The 23644-nt window shown below is 53.6% G+C and overlaps 1 protein-coding gene across 3 annotated transcripts in view; it reads left to right on the top strand.

Moving 5' to 3' along the window:
- Positions 1-23644, top strand: part of BMP1 (bone morphogenetic protein 1) — a 42125-nt gene that overhangs the window by 11179 nt on the left and 7302 nt on the right. For 2 of the 3 annotated variants that reach the window (XR_006775641.2, XM_045774029.2), the window contains exons 6-16: positions 66-171; positions 1569-1693; positions 2265-2380; positions 9749-9851; positions 12649-12765; positions 13013-13158; positions 13256-13451; positions 16979-17104; positions 17852-18012; positions 18377-18557; positions 22621-22746. Coding sequence is in view for 2 of the 3 variants with exons in the window: in XM_045774029.2 (XP_045629985.2) it covers positions 66-171; positions 1569-1693; positions 2265-2380; positions 9749-9851; positions 12649-12765; positions 13013-13158; positions 13256-13451; positions 16979-17104; positions 17852-18012; positions 18377-18557; positions 22621-22746 (1503 nt within the window). In the remaining variant the exon portion in view is untranslated. Of the gene's footprint in view, positions 1-65; positions 172-1568; positions 1694-2264; positions 2381-9748; positions 9852-12648; positions 12766-13012; positions 13159-13255; positions 13452-16978; positions 17105-17851; positions 18013-18376; positions 18558-21935; positions 22300-22620; positions 22747-23644 lie in introns of those variants that run through there. The other variant, XM_045774030.2, reaches the window with a different exon arrangement.

The raw sequence follows: 23644 nt of genomic DNA, 5'->3' as shown, positions 1-23644 counted from the left end.
GTGGCACTGCATCCCTCACAGACCCTTCCCCTCCCACCCCCACACCGTTTTCCTGGTCTTCGCAGGGCAGGAGTATAACTTCTTGAAGATGGAGCTCCAGGAGGTGGAGTCCCTGGGGGAGACCTATGATTTTGACAGTATCATGCACTATGCCCGGAACACGTTCTCCAGGTGAGAGATGGGGCCTGGCCTCCTCTGGGGCAGCCCAGTCCCACCCTCTGTAGGCCATTTTCTTTGGGCCTCTTGCTTTGCACTAGGCTGCCTTGCTGGGGCAGTCACCAAGGACAAGAGTGGACTTCTGGGTGGCCGCAGCCCCCAAGCAGAGGACCCGTGGGAGTCACCTGCCCTGCTGTCCTGTTCCATGGTGGGTCCATGGTCTGGCCGGGGCTCACCAAGCCTAGTACGTGTACCCTGAGGGCACCTGGTCCAGGAGGCTGAAAATCCAGCCGCTTACCTGCCACATATATATATGTCTGTATCAGCCCAAGGGAGCTGAGCTTTTCCCTCATCTGTCAGCCAGAAGAGGCACATTTTTCTAACTGGGGGCTTCCTTTCTAATCAGTCTGCCTTTTTCTAACTGGCTGATTTGTACAAAGGCTCCCTCCCGCCCTGAACAAGCCTCTCTCCCTTGCTCACAAGAGCGCGCACACCTACTCCCTTTCCTGGGTCCACGTTCCCAGAAATTACAGCCAGAACCCCCAGAGGTGGTGGCCCAGCCTCCACACCCACAGCTTCTCCTTGGCAGAGTGTGGGAAACGGCCCCTCCCTCCTCCTCCCCGGGCCCCCCTTCCCAGCCTGGCCTTTCCCATGCCTAGCTCTTTCCTCATCCTCTGTCTGTCTCCCGCTCTGTCCCACACACAGTGCCCCTCCTCAGTCTCCCTGCCTCCAGACCTGAGGGAACAGAGACCGAGGAAGGGTGGTGAGGTCATCCTGCCCCCCATGACCACAGACCTCCCCTGGACATTTCCCACCACATCCCACCCTACCCCCTGCCAAGTTCCACCCAGCTGGGTGTGAGTCAGGGACCCTGGGGAGGTGGAGGGCCTCCTGCTTCCCTTCACCCAGCTCCTCCCAGATGGAAACACCCAGGACTTCGCAGGCAGGAACTCGGGAGACAGGAGGCACTGATGGATCAGGAGTTGTGGGGCTGTCCCCGGGGTCTCATTGGCCGCGGTGGGACTTGTCGAGAGCGGCCCCGGTAGCCCTAGGACAGGTTCAGCACGAGGGGCCGCGGGAGCAGGGGCTGGGAGAAGCAGGACACATGAGCACTAGGCGCCCGAAGCTCTCCTGAGGCTAGGGACTGGGCCCAGGCTGAGCCAGAGCACTGAGAGGTCCCTGACCTCCCAGAGTATTCCTGAGGCTCCCCCAGGCTCCAGCCGTGTGGCTGCCACGGAGCAGGGTGGCTGCTGGTCAGTGGGCAGCATAATGACAGGGTGAGCTCTCTCCACCCGTCCCTGACCCTACGGAGGAATGTCTGGGCTCTGGCAGGGTCGTGACCTTGGGTGCACACAGGCACGCCACCCCTCCTTTCACCAGACTCTCACCCAGGTCGGGCTTTTCCTCCTCAGGGGCATCTTCCTGGACACCATTGTTCCCAAGTACGAGGTCAATGGGGTGAAACCTCCCATCGGCCAAAGGACCCGGCTCAGCAAGGGGGACATCGCCCAGGCCCGCAAGCTCTACAAGTGCCCAGGTCGGGGCAGGGAGGGACGGGCCAGGGAGGGGTGGAAGACAGAGCCTGAGGCAGCCAGTGGCCAGGGCCTGGGGCTGAGGAGGTTAAAGCTGTAAGTTTTAGAGAAGGCCAGAGGCTGCCTGGTGTTGGGGGTGGGGGCACCCCGGCAGGGGCACTCTTCAAGTTAAGGAACCAAACTGGGGCTGGGATCGGGTGGTGGTGAGATGTTGAGCCCCACAACTTCAGGGCTCTGGGACAGTAGGGCAGTAGGAGCAGTAAAGAGGGCTAGCGGAGCAATTCTCAGGGAGGGAGGGAGAGTGAGGCCCACCAGAGGAGCTTGACCTTAACTCTGGAAACCATGTTGCCTTGACCACAGGGCATCCTGTAGCACTAGGCTGAAGAGGTCAGATGGTGGGAGCTTGTATGTGAAGAGCAGGGAGTGGATCTTAAAGGGACAGGACCATCCCCGACTCCCTCCTCTCCTCAGCTGTTCTCTCCCCCAAAGGATGCCAGAGTCCAGGGCGGGAAGCCAGAAGGCTGGGGGGGTTGGGCGTCTGCAGCCGGCAGTTCAGTCATTTCCTTTCCTTGACAGCCTGCGGAGAGACCCTACAAGACAGCACAGGCAACTTCTCCTCCCCTGAGTACCCCAATGGCTACTCCGCCCACATGCACTGCGTATGGCGCATCTCAGTCACACCTGGGGAGAAGGTAACCGAGCGTCCCCTCCTCTGCCAGGACCCAGAGTAGGAGAGCATAGTCGACTGTGGCTATGAATGACCTACCTGGGAAGCGTAGACCCATTCACCCCACGAGAAGTGGAGTGCTGCCTCGAGGAGGGGCTTGGAGCAGTCCTTGTAAATAAAGGCTGGCTGGCAGAGAGCGCTTGCTGCACGAGAGGCACTCTCCCAGGTGCTGCTCAGATTCACCCACAGGGTTTTCATGTGGAATCTGGACCCCTCACCCACCCCTGCACTTTCCATGTCCTTCCATACATTTTGATTGTTTCCAAGAGTCAGCTTTAAGACTTTGTTTCCCTTGATTGGAGCATGGCACTTAATGTACTAGTGCAGTCTGGAGCCCGGCTAGATCTTATTCCTGGTCATGTTGTCCAGTCCACGGCTCTCAAGACCATGTGGAATCCAAGTCCACCATTCAGAGGTAGCCGTCCCTCGTACTCTGTCCCGAGCTCTTGATAAGCATGTCTTCTGGGTCTTTGGAACCTGGTCTTTGATTGAAACATTGAACATGACCCGAATCAAAGCAGATCCAAGATCTCTTTCTGAACTGACATGGTTCAACTGCAGACTTTGGGCAGAGTTATTCCGCTGGCTATGATACTACTTAATGTCACTACCAACCAGCCATGAGTCACTACCTTGCTGACTGGGAAGTGAGCTTCTCAGACCATGCCTTTGTCATCTCTATGTCCCTGGCACCGGAAGTAGTTGATAAATGCTGGATATGTAGATGGGCTGCCTTACCAAATCAAACCTACTATTCCACCAGCTGGCAAAATGCCTCTTAAAAAGGAAATGACATTTGTCTGATATGCTTTGTTTCAAGTGAGCCTGAACTGGCTCCTAGCAGTCAAGTGTCTCCTTTCTAAATGGCAGCAGACCGTCTGTTTAATTGGGGATTGATGTTCGACTCAGTGGTTTGCAATTCCCAGAATTCACTCCAAACCCTCCTGCCAACACACACACACGTGCGCGCACGCACGCCCCTTTTGAAAATTGGCAAAGCTTTTGTTCTGAGTTCTCAAGATTACAGACACTGATCACATCTGTAAGTTATTTGAGGGTCCTCTGATGTCATTTTTGAGCCTAGAGGCAAAAGCCAGTTTAAAGAGGTGCTCACTGACTGTCCTCCAATATGATTCGGTTCCCATTTCCTTTCAAAACTATGCTTATCTTATTTTTTGCAATTTAAAGATCATTTTCATTTGTGCCAGACTTCTATTGAGGGTTGAGTAATTCCATCACCTCTCTCAGTTAACATTCTGTCATCTTCCCTCAGAAGTGAACCCATCCCCTCCTTGTTCTTTTCTTTTCTTTTCTTTTCTTTTCTTTTCTTTTCTTTTCTTTTCTTTTCTTTTCTTTTTTTTAATTCTGAATTGAACTTAAAAATTGCTGTCCTTTTTGCTGCCTTGTTCTGACCATGCCCTGGCTTCCTTTATCCTTCTGCCAAAGGTCTCCTCTGCTGCAGCCTTTGGAGATCTCACAGCGGATAACAATAAAAACAACTAACGATTATTGAGCGCATGATCGGCCAGGCATGTGTTAAATTCTTTATGTGTTATGTCTTGCAATTAACACAGTGACATTCTAGGCTGGTGCTAATGTTATCCCCATTTTGCATATGAGAGAACAAACTTGGAAAAATTAAGTAACTGGCCCAAGAAACTGGATTATGACACAAAAATCCATGATTGCAATACTGTGTATTCTAAAGCCCTGTCCCATATCAACAATTGCTAAAGCGCCCTTCCACAGTCACTGTTTCCACTAGTCACCCAGCACTGGGGGGTAGAAAGAGGCACTGGGGGATGTTCCTGGCCCCGAGGAACATAGAGTAGGGTAGAGCGGTGCTGTCTTTCCTGTTCAGAAGATTCGCTTGGTCAGCAGGGATATGGCAACTTGTTCAGTATCAGTCTCCTTCCCTGTGGTTCCAAGCCGGCATGGGCTGGCCCTAGTCTCTAGTAGACACATGGCCGGGCCCCAGGGGCCTCTCTGTGCCTTGGGCCTGTTCCCTCCACAACTTCGAGGAGACTCCCCATCCTTTTTCAGAGGGCTGCCTGGAGCTCCAGGGAGAGAAGGAGGCTACAGAGAAAAATTCCAGATTCATCAGTGCATGCTTGCAGAGATAGAAAAAGTAAAACTCACTCACGGTCCTGGATGCGACTGTAGAGTTGTGGGTGAGCCAGAGCTGGGCCCCCGGGGGACAGGAGCCCTGGAAGGGCTTACAGAGGCTGGGGAGCCAGGGAGGATGCGTAGTAACATCACAGCAGCCGTTCTTTGCTGTGCGCCCGTTATGTGCCAGGCAGAGCAGTGGGCATCTTGTGTTCAGGACCCATTATTCTTCCCATCAGTTTTGTGGTGTGGGTGCTGTCATCCCTTCTGTATAGATGAGGGAGTCAGGGCTCAGAGGGTATGAGGAACTCTGCCCAAGTTTACACAGGCAGTCGTGGTGGAACCAGCATTTGGCTCCAGGACTGTCGGACTCCAAAGTCTACGCTCTTTCATCAGTCCCCCTGGAGTAAACCCGCCTGCATTCGTGGGTGGACTTTGATGTCTCTCCTGTGCTGAGAGGTTGTTTTCACTCGCTCTGCCCTTCTCTGATTATTGCCAGAAGTGCGAGTGATATGTAAATTTTATCTTATACGGTTATGCGAGTCAGGGATGTGTCAGACAAGAAAGAGCCACTTTGGAAAGCCTTCCAAAGGGCCCCCAAGTCTCCACACTGCGCGTCGTGAGCAGCTGCCCCAAAGAGGACTTACGGTGTTTCCCAAGCGACGAAGCCCGCTCCTTATGAGCAGGAAAGTGGTTTCAGGAGATCACGGTCTAGTGTTGCAGAGGAGCCAAGAAGATAAGCACTGAAAATGTCTTTTGGATTGGGCCGCATGCACCCTCATTCCCATCCCTGCCTTGTGACAGCCCTCCTGTCCTTCCAGTTCCAGCACGAATCCTACCTCCTCTGTAATGTCTTCCCTGACCCCCACCTCCCGTCCCAGCTGGGCAGAGATGAGCCCTCCCTCCTCTGCAAGGCCCGTGCTGGACCCTCCCCCGAGTCCCTGCTTCCCCGCGCTGAAGGGTGTGGGGCTCTGAGGGTGAAGGGAAAGCTGACCCTCATTCATTGCGCAGCTGTGAGGCCAAACTGAGCGGCAGGCCTGGGGAGGCCACACGGAGTAGCGGTTCGGGCTGTGAGTTTAAGAGCCAGAGTGCCTGGGTCTGCCTCAGGTCTGCCGTGCTGTTTACCGGATGTAGGATCTCGGGGAAGTTGCCTCACCACTCTGGGCCTCATTTGTGACGCGGGCCTGGCGGTAGTGCCTCCCTCATGGGGCTGATGAGAACGAGGATTAGACAAGTTAATGTACGTGAAGTGCTTAGAGCAGCGCCTAGCGTGCGGTGGGGGTTCAATCAAGGCTAGCTGTTATGATCATTCTGCAGTCTTACTCTATTAGCCGAGTAATCCCTAGTCAACCTCCCCGGGTCCCCCAGCCCTCATCTGCCTCCCGCTACTTCCAGATTCTGGTATGAACTGTTTCCAAGTTCAAAAGCTTAAGCAAACTCAGCTCCAATAGTGAAATTAACTTTTTTGGCGTGGCACACGCTGTAGTGTCTGTGTGTGGCATGTATGTATGTTGTATGTGTGACTCACACGTGTCGGTGTTACAAACTTTACCTGTGTTAACTCCCTGAGTCCAAGCGGTAGGTACTATTTCCATCGCCGTCCTACAGATAAGGAAGTGGAGGCACAGAGGTGTGAAACGATGAACCTCGGGTGGTCTAGCAAAGGCAGATGGAAGCGATGCTGTGGGTCCCCAAAGGTTGACATATTGTCCCAATTGCTCCCTGATGGCAGCCAACAGATGTGAGGGGTACTTCCCGTATGCGGGGGGCACTTAGAGACTCCACACACTGTATCTCATTCAATCCCCTAGCTCCTTAGGATCGCCTCCGTGTCTTAGACAAAGACACTGAGGCACAAAGAAATCAAGCCACGGGCCCCGTCACCAGCCAGGAAGTGGTGGAGCTGGTCAGGTTTTCTTTGGCAAAGGGCAGTGCCCCTGCCACCAGAGCGCAGCTGTTCCCACATGACAGAAGTTGTTACAACGCTTACTTAGACCTCTCTGGTCTCAATATAGCCACGGCTGTGCCTCCCTGGAGAGTGCCCCTAACCACCCGCCCAGGTCTCTTCCTCCTGAGTGACGTGTCCGCTCGTTCCTCCTGGCCCATAGGAGGTCTCGGGTGGGCCCTTTGGGGTTGCGCCGGCTGGGCGGGGTCTCTTCCGAGGGTGTGAATTCATGTGCCCGGGACAGAGCCAGAGCTGTCTCCGAGGACGAAGGGAGAGTTGCTGCTGTTCTTAGCACAGCTGAGTAAATTGATGGCCAGCCCCCGGGAGGCCACACGGAATAATGGTAAGGGCGTAAGTTGTGGAGCCAGAGTGCTCTCCCCGGGCCCTCTGCTTTCCTTCCTCTGTCCTGAAACTCCTTAAAAGGTCGTTTTGCTGTTTGTCAGATACAAAGATGACATATCCGTGTTGTAAGAATTTTGAAAAATAGAGAAATTCATAAGGTAAAAAGTGAATATTCTGCCCTGGATCCTTCTCCAAATCCCATTCTTCAGAGGTGACTAGGCATGAGTAACCCTTGCGATGTCCTTCCAGACCCTTCCAAGTGTGTGTGTGTGTGCATGTGTGTATGGCTATATGGTCTTAGGTCACTTGCCTTTCACTCAGCAGTTAATTGTGGTCAGGGTTCCATGTCCACAAATCAAGTTCTACCGCAGACATGCTCATGGCTGCTTCGCATGCTGTCACCTCCATTTCTCTTCACTGCTCGGCCATCCCCTGCAGGTCTCTATGGATGGGTGTTTCATTTAAGTTTTTTCTAAGTTTGTAGTATTACCAAAAACGCTACAATAAATATCTCAAGACTTAGCGCTTTATATACTTGGGCAAGTGTATCTGTAAAATAGATTCCTAAAACCAAAATTCTATTCAAGAAATATTAAAGATTCCGTAGTGAATTAAACATGATTCCTGTCCTCATAGGGCTTACATTTTGGCAGGGCTGGGGGACGGACAAACGAAAAGTAAGTGCAATAGGTTAGATGATGCTAAATGTCATGGAGGAAATCAGCAGTAGGAGATAAAGGAGCGAGGAGGGGGTTACTGTTCCATGTGGGAAGGCCTCATTCACATCAGGCGAGTTGGAGTAGAAATGGACAGGAAATGAGGAAACACTTTGGGCAGATAGCTGGGAAGAGCTTCTAGGCAGCAATGCAAAGGCCCTGAGACAGGAGCAGGCTTGGTGTGTTTGAGGACCAGCAAGGCCAATGTGGCCAGAGCCAAGTAAGCAAGGAGGAAATTGGTGGAGATGGGGTCAGAGAGATAGCAGGGGGTTAGACCACAAATGGCCTTAGAGGACATGGTGAAGACTTCGGATTTGACTTTGAGTAACATGCATTAAAGGATTTTGAGCAGTGGGGAGATAAGATCCGATTACATCATGAAAGGTCTTCTGTGGTGAGAGGTAGGATCAAGAGTAGCGACTATTGAACTAATCTTGGAAGAAGATGATGGCAGGGCCAGGACTGAGAGTCAAGAAGGGAAACAGGTGGTTTGAGGAGAGAGGGGAGGTTGTAAAAGATGTGCCTGGCAGCTCAAAGGGCCCAGTCGGTCTCACATTTCGGGTGAGGTCAGTGGTCTCACATTTCGAGTGAGACAGTCAACGTGCCTGTATTTTCTCCAACCATGACATTTGACCTCTGGGAAGAGGCGCAGAGGAGGTAAAAAGTCAGATTTCACCAGGGATGCAATTTTCAGAAAGAGGAGCGAGAGACTTGAGGTCCTATGCAAGGAGGTGATGATAAACATAGGCCATGGATTTGCTTTGAAGTGAGTTGACTGCCCCCGGCCTTTGCCACTTCCTCTGTGTCCTACTTTGGGCATTTTGTAGAAAGGTGAAATATTGGGCACACTGTCTGTCTCCAGATCAAGAACCAGAACAGGCTTTCAATGTCAGTTTTTCAAAATAGGAGGACTTTTATCTCGGAAATAACACTAGTTCTCAATGATGACTAATAATAATCATCAAGAGTAATATACTGCACTTTTCAAAACATGGTCTTACTCGATTACATCTCAGAGTACCACAAGTAAGAAACGCTTCCCCAAACACAAACACATTTCTGCCCGTGTACGAATGAATCAAAAGAAAAGAAGCAGGATGGGCTGTGGGTTCCAGCTAGGCAAGGAGAGATGTGAGTCCAAGAAGGTAAAAGGCAGGAAAACCCCGTAGGCTCAGGTGGATGGTCATGGTGAATTGGAAGGGTTGTTGGACTCTGTATAGATCGGTGAGCGAGGAGAGAGGGGGGCAAGTGGTTGGACAGCGTTCCCTGGAGTCCTTGCTTGTTGGACGCTAAATACACAAGAGGCTTTGGGGTGCATTCTGGAAACTACTGAAGCAATTTCCCTCCTGGAAAGTGTGCTTCTCCACCTGTTAATATGCCCACCTGCTGGGGAGAGTCGGTACTTACCAAAGTGTGCAGCACTCTTCCAGTATTACGTGACCAGTTTGAGTTCAGTGCCCAGGAGGTACTTAGGGCAGTGCCTGTGCCCACGAGCTCCCGTGGGGGGGGGGGCGGTGCTCTTTCCTCATGTTATTCTCGAGGCCGCTGAGGTCACAGAGGTTGGGTGACCTTCCAGCTCAGGCCTGTGTGTGTGGAGTCTAGAATTTCTTCACTAAGTGAGCTTTTTGGGTGTATATAGCCTTCTGAATGCTAAGCCCCTGGACAGGGACAGACCTTAAACCCATTCACAGGAAGGACCGGATCCGGTATCCCCCCCAGCCGCTAGCACAGCCCCCTGCCTGGAATCAGCATTCAGTAAATATGTGACCACCGGTAGCTTGGCCCTTCTTCTCTGCCTCTCCTCTCTGGACCCTTCGTTCCCATTTCAGAGCCCCCGATACCCACGTGCCACCCTGGGCCGTTGCTCTCACCGAGACCTCCTCCCTCTAAAGGTGCTGGATTCGTGTTACTTAAATCGACCGCGAGGACAGCTGGGTGTAGGCGGAAGCAATGGCTCCTCACGAAGGGGATCAGTAAAATGAGACGTTTTACCTAGATTCCACAAGGCCACGTATGTTAGGTGCACACCGGATTGTCTGAGAAGAATGCTGGCCGTCACCGGCAGACAGCTGGAGAGAGGAGTGACGTTTCTGTGCCGGGCGCCCATTTCTGGGACCCCTTCGCTATTCACAGGGGGAAGGCAGGCCACGTCCGGGGGCTGGCAGGCGAGGCCGGCGAGGGGTGCGGGGCTGCATAACCCTCCTCCTCTTCCCGTGTCCCCTAGATCATTCTGAACTTCACGTCCATGGATCTGTATCGCAGCCGCCTGTGCTGGTACGACTACGTGGAGGTCCGGGACGGCTTCTGGAGAAAGGCACCCCTCCGAGGTAACGGCACTAGCCCCCCGCGCCCCCGTGGCTGAGCCCTTTGGGTTTTTTAAATCGAAGTCTGATATCCTCTTAGTTTCCAGCGGACAGCGTAGTGATTGGTATTTGTAAACATCACTGAATGATCCCCAGGATGGAGATAGTTACCATCTGCCGCCGTACGATGTTATTACAATGTTATTGGTTATATTCTCTGTGCTGTAGCTGACGTCCCCCGTGCCTTATGTATTTTTATAACTGGAAGCTTGTATCCCTTCTTGGCCTTCTGGCTACGATCAAGTGTTTCGCTAGAACCTTGTGTCTCCTGATCCTTTTACACCTATTCTGTCTACCCCCTGCCCCTTCCCTCTGGCCCCCATCAGTTTGTTCTCTGTATCTAGGAGTCTGTTTTGTTTGTTCATTTGTTTTGTTTTGAGACTCCACATATAAGTGAAATCATAGGATATTTGTCTTTATTTCATTTAGCATAATACCCTCTAGGGCCATCCCTGTCGTCACAAATGTCAAGATTTCATCCTTTTCTGTGCTGAGTAATATTGCACTGTATGGCTATCCCAGTCTTAGTTATCCGTTCATCTACTGCTTCCGTATGAGCGGGAGGCTGCACATAGCTCTTTGAATTGGTGTTTTCATGTTCTTCGGATAAATACCCGAAAGAGGGATTGCTGGATCATAGGGTAGTTCTTTTTTTAATTTTGGGGGAACGTCCATACAGTTTTCCACAATGGCTACACCAATTGACATTCCCACCAGCAGTGCACAAGGGCTCCTTTATCACCACTTCCTCAAACCTGTGTTCACTTGTCTTCTTGACACTGGCCAATCTGACAGGTGTGGGGTGACATCTCTTGTGATTTTGATTTGCATTTCCCTGATGATGAGTGATGTTGAGCCTCTTCTCGTGTGCCCATTGGCCATCTGTATGGCTTCTTTTTTTTTTTTTTTTAAGATTTTATTCATTTATTGGACAGAGAGAGACACAGCGAGAGAGGGAACCCAAGCAGGGGGAGTGGGAGAGGAAGAAGCAGGCTCCCAGCAGAGCAGGGAGCGTGATGCAGGCTCGATGGGGGGCTCGATCCCAGGACCCCGGGATCACGCCCTGAGCCGAAGGCAGATGCTTAACGACTAAGCCACCCAGGCGCCCCCGTATGGCTTTTTTGGAGAAATACCTATTCAAGTCCTCTCTCCATTTTTTTCTTTTTTTTTTTTTTTGCATTGTTTGGTTTTTTGATACTAACTTGTGTAAATTCTTTATACATTTTGAATATTAATCCCTTATCCAGTGTACAATTTGCAAATATCTTCTCCCATTCAGTAAATGGCTTTTTTGTTTTGTTGACAGTTTCCCTCACCATGGAAAAGCTTTTCAGTCTGATGTGGCTAATTCCTTCTTAGAACTGCTTATATCACAGTGTCTTCATTGTCCCCCGAAACCCAAAGCCTGGCCAAGGGTGATTTGGCCACCCTAGTGTGGGAGCCAGGAGTCCCGGTAGAATTTGTGCCTTCGAGCTCCATCACTAAGCCCCCTCCCCTATCTGCACCCCAGGGTCCTCGGTACGGGCTGCTGGGCCGCCCAGAGCTGATGCTCGGTGTGTGGGTCATGGGAGTCATGCACGTGGACGGAGGGAGGCAGACAGCCACACCTCCACAGCTCCAGGCTCTCTTCCTCATCTGGGCACTTCCAGAGCCCCCATTTTCTCTCTCTGCAAGGTCTGGCTTAAGGGTGCCCACAGCGTAGCCTGGCGCACCATGGAGGGCTCCCTACCTGGCACAGTGACCCCAACCTCTTTGCACAGGATACTTTGTCTCTTGGTGGTGAGGGCAGTGGTGAGTAAGTGGGGGGTGAGGGCTCAGAAGCACGGGACAGAAGGTGCTTTAATGGCATAGCGTTAGGGCCAAGAGAGGCTTTTGCTTCAAGCCTGAGGAGCTGTGTGAATTCTCCTCCTCCAATCTGGACAGACTCCTAAGGAGGCCAGGAGTACTCATTAGCATTAGAACCTTTGTTCCACAGCCTGGACCTGACGCAGGCTGACGAATCGTGGCCAACCATCTCTTTCTGATATTTGAATAGTTCTTCTTAGTCACCCAAAGCAGCTGTCATTACAACACTTCCTCCTGCAGACGTGGTAGCGTTTCCAAGATTCTACTTTCTTTTCCGTAACTTACATCGTAGGTCAGCACCCTCTGTGCCTTGCCGAACGTTGGGAAACACCCAGTCTTACTTGGAACCCACAAGTCATCTTTCATTGATTCTTGACTACAAAGAATTCCACAAATGGCCAGCCTCGTCTGCTGACACAGATTCTTGCTGGGGTTTATTTCAAAGGGGACATTTTCTGACCCAGTCCCTAGATGCTAGGATTTACTTGGGGTCCTCTGGCATCTCTTGCATTTGGTCCAATGAAAGCATTTGTAATGTACAAAGGAAGCTGTGTTCATTCTTGGTCATTACTTGTTTGCACGGAGATCAAAGAAAAGGAATGATGGCAGTAACGCTCCTTTAACAAAAAGTAAATGACACACAGATACAGCTGGTTATTATGAGGAGCCCCCTTTCCTCCCTGAACTCAGATTCCACCCCTCAAGTGCACAGAACCCTCTCGAAGTCTAGTACTCTCTGGCTCTTCAAGGCCAGACTCAGGCCACCTGCAGGCTCTTGGGATTGTGTGCCAAGGACGGAGGAGGGCCAGAGCCCCTGAGCAGCAGGACGGGCTTTCTGGGGGGACAGGCCTGGTGCAGGGAGGGGAGAGCCACCTGCTTCAGGCCTCACCACCCTCTGTCCACACTGTCTGCACAGGCCGCTTCTGTGGGGGCAAACTCCCCGAGCCTATTGTCTCCACCGACAGCCGCCTCTGGGTGGAGTTCCGCAGCAGCAGCAACTGGGTCGGGAAGGGCTTCTTTGCCGTCTATGAAGGTACTGAGGAAGAGTGACAGGGAGCACTCAGATATGGGGTCCCTGGGCGTCCCAGAACCGCTTGTTTTCGGCACCCTAGGGGCAAGGTTGAGGGCCCATGAGGGAGGAAGCAGAGATCCCGGTGGGTTGGCCAGCCCCGGGGACACTAAGAAGCTGGGGGGCATGTGGAAAGGTCTGGAGGAGGGAGAGAGAGGGGTGCTTGAGCTGGGGAGAGCATCCTAACTGACCTCACTCTGTGTCCCCAAAGCCATTTGTGGGGGCGATGTGAAAAAGGACAATGGCCACATCCAGTCGCCCAATTACCCTGACGATTACCGGCCCAGCAAAGTCTGCGTCTGGAGGATCCAGGTGTCGGAAGGCTTCCACGTGGGCCTCACCTTCCAGTCCTTTGAGGTAGGTCGGAGCCCCTTCAGTCAGCTCTTCGTGGGCTCCCCAGTGTGGGGCCCTGGCAGCAAGAGCCCCTCTGGCTGACCGAGCGCCCGACCCGCAGATCGAGCGCCACGACAGCTGTGCCTACGACTACCTGGAGGTGCGTGACGGGCACAGTGAGAGCAGCGCCCTCATCGGACGCTACTGTGGCTACGAGAAGCCTGATGACATCAAGAGCACATCCAGCCGCCTCTGGCTCAAGTTCGTCTCTGATGGATCCATCAACAAAGCCGGCTTCGCTGTCAACTTCTTCAAAGGTGCTCTTTCCCGTTTCCCACTCAGCCTACCTGCCATGGCCAATCCATCTCCTTCATTCCTTTTCCTAGTTTTTAAAACTGTGTTGTATTGCGGTCAGACCACGTAGCATGAGATCCGGCCTGTGGATGCACGCGTAAGTGAACTGACAGTATCGCCGACAGTGGACACAGTCCTCGGATGGCACAGCTCTAGGGCTTGCTCACCTGGCTCTACTGACACGCTGGGCCTGTTGCTTAGCAACTCCCATTTCCCCTCCCCCAACCCCTGGCAACCGTCATTCCACTCTATTTCTTTAAACTTGACTTTACTTAGTTCTTGGATTTGACTCTTTTAGGTAGCTCGTGTAAGTGGAACCCTGCAGTAGTTGTCTGTCTGTGACTGGCTTATTGTACTTGACATAATGTCCTTAAGGGGCGCCTGGGTGGCTCAGTTGGTTACGCTTCTGTCTCTTGATTTCAGCTCAGGACATGATCTTAGGGTCCTGGGATCGAGCCCCATGTCAGGCTCCACACTCAGTAGGGAGTCTGCTTGAGATTCTCTCTCTCCCTCTCCTTCTGCCCTTCCCCTCGCTCGTTCTCTCTCTCTCCCTCTCTCTCTCTCTCTCAAATAATTTTTTTAAAAAAACCCATAATGCCCTTTAGATTCATCCATACTGCATATGGCAGATTTCCTTCTTTTTTAAGGCTTAATAGTATTCCACTGTGTGTACAGAACATATTTTTTAAATTGAAGGACAACTGACGTACAATATCCTATTAGTTTCAAGCATACAGCGTAGTGATTCAACATTTATGTAGGTTACTAACTGGTCACCAAAGTGAGTCTAGTTACCATCTGTCACCTTACAAATTGTTACTATCTTATTGACTACATTCCCTACGCTATCCATTATCCTCCATCTTACTTATTTCATAACTGGAAAATCATACGTCCTAATCCCCTTCACCTGTCTTGTTCAGCTCTGCAGCCCCTCCCCTCTGGCACCCTCAAGTTGTTCTCTGTATCTGTGAGACTGTCTCTGTTTTGTTTTGTTGGTTCATTTGTTTTGTTTGGAGAGTCCACATATAAGTGAAAGCATGTGGCATTTGTCTTTCTCTGTCTAGCTTATTTCACTTAGTGTGAATTCACTCACTTCACGTTGCCACAATTGGCAAGATTTCATTCTTTTCTGTGGCTGAGTAATATTCCGCTGTGCGGCCGTCGCACATCTTCTCTACCCATTTATCTATCGATGGACACCTCGGGTGCTTCTGTATCTTGGCTGTTATAAATAATGCCGCAATGGACAGGGGGGTGCGTATATCTCTTCAAATTGGTGTTTCATTTTCTTTGGATAAATACCCGAAAGTGGAATTGCTGGATCATAGGGTAGCTCTATTTTTAACTTCTTGAGGAACCTCCATACTGTCTTCCACAGTGGCTGCACAATTTGCATTCCCACCCACAGTGCAGAAGGGTTCCCATTCCTCCACTCCTCCACCAACACGTGTTATTCTTATCTTTCTGATACTAGCCATGCTGACAGGCGTGAGGGGATATAGCTCAATGGGGTCTTGATTTGCGTTTCCCTGACGATGAGTGATGGTGAGCATCTTTTCATGTGTCTGTTGGCCATCTGGATGTCTTCTTCGGAGAAATGTCTGTTCAGATCTTCTGACCATTTTTTAATATTGCGTTTTATGAGTTCTTTATATATTTTGGATGTTAACCACTTATTGCATATAACATTGGTACATATCTTCTCCCATTAAGTTGCCTTTTCATTTTATTGATGGTTTCTTTCACTGTGCAAAAGCTTTTTAGTTTGACATCGTCCCATCTGTTTGTTTTGCTTTTGTTGTCCTTGCCTGAAGAGATGGATCCAAAAAAAATATCACTATGACCAGTGTCAAAGAGCTTACTGCCTGTGTTTTTTCTAGGAGTTTTATGGTTTCAGGTCTTATATTTAAGTCTTTTACCCATTTTTAGTTACTTCCTGTGCACAGTGTCAGTAAGTTGTCCAGTTGCTTTCTTTGGCATGTAGCTGTCCAGTCTGTCTGTCTGTTCAAGAGACTGCCGGGGCTCCTGGGTGGCTCTGTCGATTAGGTATCTGCCTTCGGCACAGGTCATGATCCCGGGGTCCTGGGGTGGAGCCCCGCGTTGGGTTCCCTGCTCAGGGGGGAGCCTGCTTCTCCCTCTCCCTCTGCCTGCCACTCCCCCTGCTTGTGCTCTCTCTCTCTCTCTCTCTCAATCACTCTCTCAGAGGAATAAATAAAACCTTTAAAAAAACAGAGAGAGAGAGAGACTGTTTTTTCCCCATTGTATATTCTTGCCTCCTTTGTCATAGGATAATTGACCATGTAATCATGGGGTTTTTTCTGGACTCTATTCTCTTCCATTGATCTATTTTTCTATTTTTGTGCCAGCGCCATAATGTTTTGATCTATTTGTTTTTGATTATAGCTTTGTAGTGCAGTTTGGAATATGAGAGCATGCTACCTCCAGCTTTGTTCTTTCTCAAGATTTCTTTGGCTGTTCAGAATCTTTTGTGGTTCTGAACAGATTTCAGGATCATGTGTTATAGCTCTGTGAAAAATGGTGTTTTGATGGGGATTGCATCGGATCTGTAGATTGCTTTGGGTGGTATGGACATTTTAACAGTATTAATTCTTCCCATCCTATGCCACATTTTCTTTATCCCCATCTGTTGGTAGACATTTAGGCTGTTTCTACGTCTTGGCTATTGTGATATTGCTGCAGTGACCTCACCTTCTTTATTCAGCCATTTAACACAGAGGCTCTATGAGGGATGCATGGACCCTGGTGCCCTGTTCTTGAATTTATGGCCTAACTGGGGAGAAAAGGTCAATTCCACTGAAAAACTGCATATCTCATTGAGTAAATGACAAACTTATGTAAAAGTTGCTGACACATGGTAGGTGCTCAACTATGAATTGAAATAATAATTCAAGAGTTGCCTTAAAGTCCAAAAGTTTGTGTAGAAGAAATGCCAATGAGGCACAGAGGCAGGAAGTGCTGTAGAAACTTGGGGAGGAACCAGACAGTGTGGATTTTTTTTTTACTGGTATCACGGTACGCAGGTAATCTGTCTGAACCCCATTTCCTCATCTGTGAAGTGGGGATAGTAACAGTCCCTCCATCACAGGTCATGTCAGGATTAAAGGAGAAAGGAAGAAATTGTACTTAGCTAGGGAATGGCACATAAGAGGAACCAGTCCCTGGGGGCGGCCACCAGCCCAGCCGTTGTGGTCACAGGAAGGCTCTGTGGGGTCCACTTGTCCCCTTTCAGGAGCTGTCCCTTCGGGGCGCTCAGGAGTAGGATCCCCTGGGGACGGAGTGGGGGCTGGGTGGGGCAGGAAGGTCCACAGCCTCAAAGCTCTGAGTGGTCCACAGCCAACTACTGCCTCCTGCAGTGGGGCTGGAGGTGGTCACAGGGACCCTCGACTTGACTGCCAAGCAGAGGGCAGGGGGAGAGACCCAGGCCCCGGCCTGGCGGTCATTGACCCCCTTTCCTTCCAACTGGCAGAGGTGGACGAGTGCTCACGGCCCAACCGTGGGGGCTGTGAGCAGCGGTGTCTCAACACGTTGGGCAGCTATAAGTGCAGCTGTGACCCCGGGTACGAGCTAGCTCCGGACAAGCGCCGCTGTGAGGGTGAGTGCCCCCCAAACTGGCCTGGGGCCCAAGCCCTCTCGCCAAGATCTCTCCTGCTCTTGGACACTCCCCTCCCTGGAGAGGCTGGGACTCCCTAGCACACTCTTCACTACCAGTGGACAAGCAATACGTTCTACCCTGCCGTCCCCCAGAACACACTTACCAAGTGCAATGCACTCTGGGTTGTTTTTTTCTTTTTCTTTTTCTTTTTTATTCGCTTAAAAGGCTGATCTTGACCAGCTGATTGATTTCGTCACTGTCCAGAAGGTCATGATCCCCAGTTTGGAAACCACTGTCCTCAGACACGCACTGGTTTTTTGGCCTCTCCTGATACCCGGCCGAAGGTGAAAGCTGGTGAAAGCACTCCCTGCCAGCAGCCTCCTGCTCAGCCCGCTCTGGCTGGGCGGCTCTCTCTACCCGCCTCTCCACGCTTCCAGTCCTCCCTGCCCACCGGCCCAGCCTTCACTGAGCCCCTCACCCCCTCCTCCCTCTCAGCAGATGTCCTGGCGGTTCTGTTGCAGGCAAAGTAGACGTGTTCACACGTACGACTCCTCAGTTCCTTGCACTCTGAAGATACCCCCTCACCCTGCCTGCTTCCCTCCCGTTCCTGAGAGATGAGACACGAGCCCCAGGGCTACAGGGAATCCAGGATCATCCCCATCTCCCTAATGCACCCAGGGCCTGTCTCTGGCCCTTACCTAGAGTGGGGGCTCCTGGCGGGTGATGGCACCTCTCTTGTCCCCTCAGCTGCCTGTGGTGGATTCCTCACCAAGCTCAATGGCTCCATCACCAGCCCGGGCTGGCCCAAGGAGTACCCCCCTAACAAAAACTGCATCTGGCAGTTGGTGGCCCCCACCCAGTATCGTATCTCCCTGCAGTTCGACTTCTTCGAGACCGAGGGCAATGACGTAAGTGCCTACTGGGCTGAGGAGACGCAGGAAGGTCTGAGGCGTGGGAGCCGGCTTCCTTCCCTATAAAAGAAATACCCAAAGAATGTAGAGGAGGAGAGACTGCTCGCAATTCCAGGAAGCAGGGGAGGGTCGGGGAGGAGGCCTGCACATGGGGCGATGTGGAGCGAAGCAAGACTTGGGGCTTGTGTGGACAGCACGAGAAGATCCACTGGGGTTGACTTGGCACCTTTTCGAGTTATTAGATTCAGTAACGTGGGTGACTAAAGACAAAAGGACCCACAGAACAGGGAACCTTCCCAGGTAGGGGTGGTCAGGAGAGACTTCCTGGAGGAGGCAGGCCTGGAGCTGCTCTGCCCTGCAGGTGTGCAAGTATGACTTCGTGGAAGTACGCAGCGGGCTCACAGCTGACTCCAAGCTACACGGCAAGTTTTGTGGCTCCGAGAAGCCCGAGGTCATCACCTCTCAGTACAACAACATGCGTGTGGAGTTCAAGTCCGACAACACAGTCTCCAAAAAGGGCTTCAAGGCCCACTTCTTCTCAGGTAACCCGGACTCCCCAGCTCTGAGCCCACCTCCCCTCCTCCCTGCCACCTTACCCCTGCACTTCCTAGCTGTCCCTGTTGCCAGGCCAGCAGGCTCTGTCCCCTGCTCCCCCCGCTAGCCCTCCACCACCAGGCCATCCCCTCCATTCCTGAACCCCGTTACTCCCGAATCCTCTGGGCTACATGGGAGCCAGCCTGAGGATGGGCAGGACATAGGCACGCAGAAACGAAAGGAGAGGGCTTTCCAGGTATCAGGAACCATCGTGCCGAGGCCCCAGAGGGGGCAGGCCCTGGGAAGAGGGAGTTCATCGTGGCCAGAGAATGCAGGGTACATGCAGAGGAGGAGGGCGTTTGCCTTGGACTGTGTGGGGCAGATGGTCTGGCTGCGGCCGCATCTCCAATCCGAGCCTCCCCGTGTCGAACGGGTTCATGCCCAGGCCTTCAGAAAAGATGGGGAGCCTCCCTCTCTTCAACCCCGAAGCCTTCCCCCTTGCCCTCAGCCCGTGGGTGGGGGACTCAGATCCAACCAGCATGCTTAGTGAGAGCTGCCCCACATAAGGCTTGGGATCAAGTCCCTTTGATGGCCTCATCTTTGGGTGACCTGAAAGGTAGTCAGCCTCTCTGAGCTAGGCCTCCAGGGGTCCCAGGAGACCTTTCCCCTGCTTTAGCCATCGCTCTATCCTTCATCCTGGGGCGAGGCTGGTTGTCTTTCAGAGGCAACTGGACCTGGGACATAGTGTGGGGTGGGGACTCCATGAAACTGAGTGGGGGGAGTGGGAGGCAGAGGGAGTGGCTGGAGAGGCTGGTTTTCTGGGGGAGTGGCCCAGGGGTCCTGATCCCCAGCAGGCCTGGTGGGCCAGGCATGGGGTGGCAGGAAGGCAGGAAGCCCATGGCCGAGTCCACGCTGCCTTCCTTCTCCCCTCCTTTGCCCAGGGTCCTGCATCCTCGAGCCCCCTATGTTGTGGCCCTGCACCCCTGCCTACCCCACCTGGATGCCATGCACTGCTCCTGTGCACTGGTCCCCGCTTGGCACTGCCAGCCCTCCTGCTCTGCTTACAGTCTCCCCTAGCCCCTGCCCCACTGCTTGCTGAGACTCCTCCCCATGCATCGCGAATCCCTTTCTTCCCTGTGCCCGCCTGGAAATCCTACAGGGTGCTCGCCAGAGGGCTGAGGGGATATAACGCCTACTTGGGGGTGGGCCCGGTCCTGGGGAAACCATTACCTGCTTACTCTCGTCTCTTCCTGCCCTTCTGTTGCTCCAGTCTTGGAGAGGGGAGGGGGACCAACACCACATCTGTCAGGCCTAGAGCCCAGGGCTCTCCACCCCTGGGGTACTGCCCTGCCCTGGCATGACACTGGGCAACCGCCCCTCAGCCCCACACAGACACACACACACACCTGCACACACATACACATGTGATGCCCTGCGGCACAAGAAACCTGCAGAGGACCCTCACCGGTGGGCATCAAGGTTGAGCCCTCAGGGCATGGGGCATCTGACTCGGCCCCCCAGGAGGGGGGCTCTTTGGACTTTTGGGACACCCAGCGAGGAGACCCTAAGCCAAGAAGGAGAAGAAAGAGCCTGAAGACCTTCAGTCTGACCCCAGCCACCTTCCGGGGCATTTGGCACTGGAGGGTGAGTGCCATCTCCTTCTCTGGGCCCGTGTCCACCCTCCCTGCTCCTGCCCCTCCTGCAACCTGCTCCCCTGGCTCCGAGGTGAGGCTGCCACTCCCGCCCCCACCCGTGCCCGAGCCCTGCCCGGGACGCTACAGCAGGCCTTCCTCAGGACTCACCTTTCTGTCACTCGTCCGTTCAGCCACCCACTTACCCACGCAGTCATTCACGGGCAAGTATCTCCTTTACTGCTCCTGTGTGCCAGGCACTGTACTAGGTACTTAGGGTACAAATATGAGGAAGGCATGAAGACCAAAATGTTTCCAGGAAATCTTTTCTTAGTTCGTGAGCTGAGACCCCCTGAAGCTCCCAGCATAGTCACGGGCAAGGTTCTGCGCAAACCCCCAATATAAGTCAGAGGGTGCCCCTCACCCCTACCTTCCTGCAGGGCCCTCAGCCTGGGTCCCTTGTGAGGTTCTGACTGAGAAGGAGCCCTGGGAGGGACTTGGGGACTCCACCTCTTGACCCTGAGTTCCCACAGGCCCCAAAGGGTCTGGCCCACCTGAGAATGGAGTAGAGAAGCAGGGCTCCAGTCCTCAGCCCCCTGCTCATGGAGACCAGGAACAGGGCTCCCTTTGTCAAGGACCCCACCTGGCCATTTGAATGCCAGAGGGCATCTTTCTACCTCGAGGTTCCCCTCTGGAATTCTGGGTGTCCATCCGATCTACACACCTTCCCTGAATGCCTGCCTCTGTGCCAGGCACACAGTCCCCAAAGTGAGCACAGACAGACTGGAGAATATGTGGATGTGACACACGCGTGCCTGGAACCACGTGTTTCTGTGTGTGTCACTGTGCATGTGGGTGTGCTCGTGGGGGACTGCGTGCGTGCGTGTGTGTGTGTTGACCCAAGCTTGAGCAGCCGCACGTGTGAGCACACCGGAGTCCACCAGTCTGCTGAAGAGCCTGTGGTCTCTGCACGCGTGTGTGTCTTCGAACCCAGGTGTTGGCCCCTGAGCACCTGCAGATACAGCTGTGCCTGTGTGTTTGCACCTGTGCACGCCTCCTCACACAGGTGTGGGAGCAGGGAGTGTGGCTCTCCTACGTGCACGCGTACACAGATGGTGGGTGGCTGGTGGTGTGCGTGCCCCGAGTAGCTGCGTCTGCCGGTGTATCCTGTGCATGTGTGTGCGTGTCCCTGTGGATCGGTGTCTCTACTGCCACGCTGGACAACAGTACGTCCCTGAGGGGGTCCTGTGTCTGTGGGCATGTTGGTGGGTGTGCACAACTAAAGCTGCAGCAGCCAGAATGAGAGCGCCGAGCTCCCAGCCAGGCCCCCCGTTTCCATGGGCTGCTCCCCTCTAGCGGAGATCTGTCCCTCTCTTGCCCCCATGTGCGGGCCTCATGCCCATCTGCGGCCCCAACCACTGCGGATGCAAACCACTTGATACTCTTGGGTCTGTCCTTCACAGGCTCCACCTCTCACCACCTCAACAACGGCTCCAAACCCCTCCAGGCCTTCTTCCTGACCCAGGCTTTCTCCCCACCTGTCCCCTGTCGCTGTGCCTCTTCCCACCCGCTGTTCCTCTTTGAGCTGGCTGCGCAGGACATGGCCGTCCCGCATGCATCTCCCACTGCCTTCCCCCGCACTGCCCTGTGACTCCGCCTCAGAGGCCCGGGCTGGTTTTCACTGCTCTCCCTCCCTGGTCCCTGCCCTCCACCCCTACCCCTTGGTCCCTTTTCTCCTTCTCTCTCTCGTTTCAGAAAAGAGGCCTGCTCTGCAGCCCCCTCGGGGACGCCCCCACCAGCTCAAATTCCGAGTGCAGAAAAGAAACCGGACCCCCCAGTGAGGCCTGCCAGGCCTCCCGGACCCTTTGTTACTCAGGAACCTCACCTTGGACGGAATGGGATGGGGGCTTCAGTGCCCGCCCACCCCCCACCTCCGCTCTGCCATTCCGGCCTGCCCTCCTTCTGGCCGGACAGAACTGGTGCTCTCCTCTCCCCCTGTTCCCCCTCCCGTGGACAGGGGACCTTCCCCGCCCCCACCCCTCCCATTTTGATGGTGTCTGTGACATTTCCTGTTGTGAAGTAAAAGAGGGACCCCTGCGTCCTGCTCCTTTCTCTTGCAGTCTGCTTGTCCGTGTGTCTGTTTTTCCACTTGTCCGTCTGTCCAGTAAGCAGGTAATGGTAGAGGGTGCCCACGTTGGTCAGCTCCAGCCCCCAGCCCTCCATCCACCCCACTTCTGCTCTCTTTCCCCACAGCTGGGCCGCTCTGCTGGCTCCGCTGGAGGCACCACCCTGGACCCCACCACCACCACCACCACCACCACCACCATGCCTGGGACCCCCGGGGGGAGGAAGCCCAGCCAGCCTCCCGCTGCTCCTGGGGCCACCACCCAGCCCTCAGCCCCCGCACAGACCCGGGCCCCGCCTTGTTTGCTCCCCGCAGACAAGGATGAGTGCTCCAAGGACAACGGCGGCTGCCAGCAAGACTGCGTCAACACGTTCGGCAGCTACGAGTGCCAGTGTCGCAGTGGCTTCGTCCTCCATGACAACAAGCATGACTGCAAGGAAGGTGAGCACTGCTGGGGCGGCCCCCCCAGAGCCCCCAAGGCAGGGCCTCCCCAGGGCGCCAAGGACTGGAGGCTGAGGCCCAGGAGGCCGGGGGTGCCACTGCCATCTGGCTCTGTGTAGACTCAAGGACATGAGTGGCCTCTGAGGTCACCTTGTTCGGCCTCCCACAAGGTCCACAGACTCCCCCCACACAGTTCCATCTCTCCTTGTGCCCGTGAGGAGAGGAGGGGCTCACATCTGTCCTGACCTCCGTCTTGAGACGGGTCTGGTAGTTCTTAAAATCCACGGCTGAGTCCTTCTCCCCCTAACGACCGTCCTGTGGCAGAGGTGGGATGGCACGGCGGTTAAGAGCACAGGCTGCCTGACCCAGCCCTGCCGCTTGGCCAGTTGCATGCCCTCGAGTGCCTCCGTTTGCTCCTGCGGGACACCTAGGTGGTCACAGGCCCACCTCATCAGGGCACGGGGCTCGTAGCAAGCACAATCGTATATATCAACCGTACGGGTCACATGTCTGACCCCCAGGGACACTCAGAAGAGGGTCACTGCCTCCCAGACACTAAAGCCCTGCAGATATTTGAAAGCAGCTCTCATATCCTCACCAATATCATCCCGTACCTCTATGGACATGATGCAACACTCCTTCCAAGTCAGTAATTCTGTTGTGTCCCCTGCCTGCGGGGCACATACTATCCCAGCAGCACAGCGTAGGCTCTGCTGCTGAATGTCTGTGTGACTTCGGGCGGGTCACGTCACCTCTCTGAGCTCCAGGGTCCTCATTCATGAGGTGATAAACAGGGGGGCCTACCTCGCCGCCTGCTGAGCTGTGCAGATCTCGCTTGACCACCTCACACGACACCTGGCAAATGCCTCTTCTCACTGTTAGGAGGTGGACAACCGGG

The sequence above is a fragment of the Ursus americanus genome, chromosome 13, assembly GCF_024610735.1.
Source record: "Ursus americanus isolate L20-20 chromosome 13, mUrsAme1.1.p, whole genome shotgun sequence".
Taxonomy (NCBI): Eukaryota; Metazoa; Chordata; class Mammalia; order Carnivora; family Ursidae; genus Ursus; species Ursus americanus.
The sequence above is the reverse complement of the archived record's forward strand: the minus strand, read 5'-3'. Positions and strand labels throughout refer to the sequence as shown.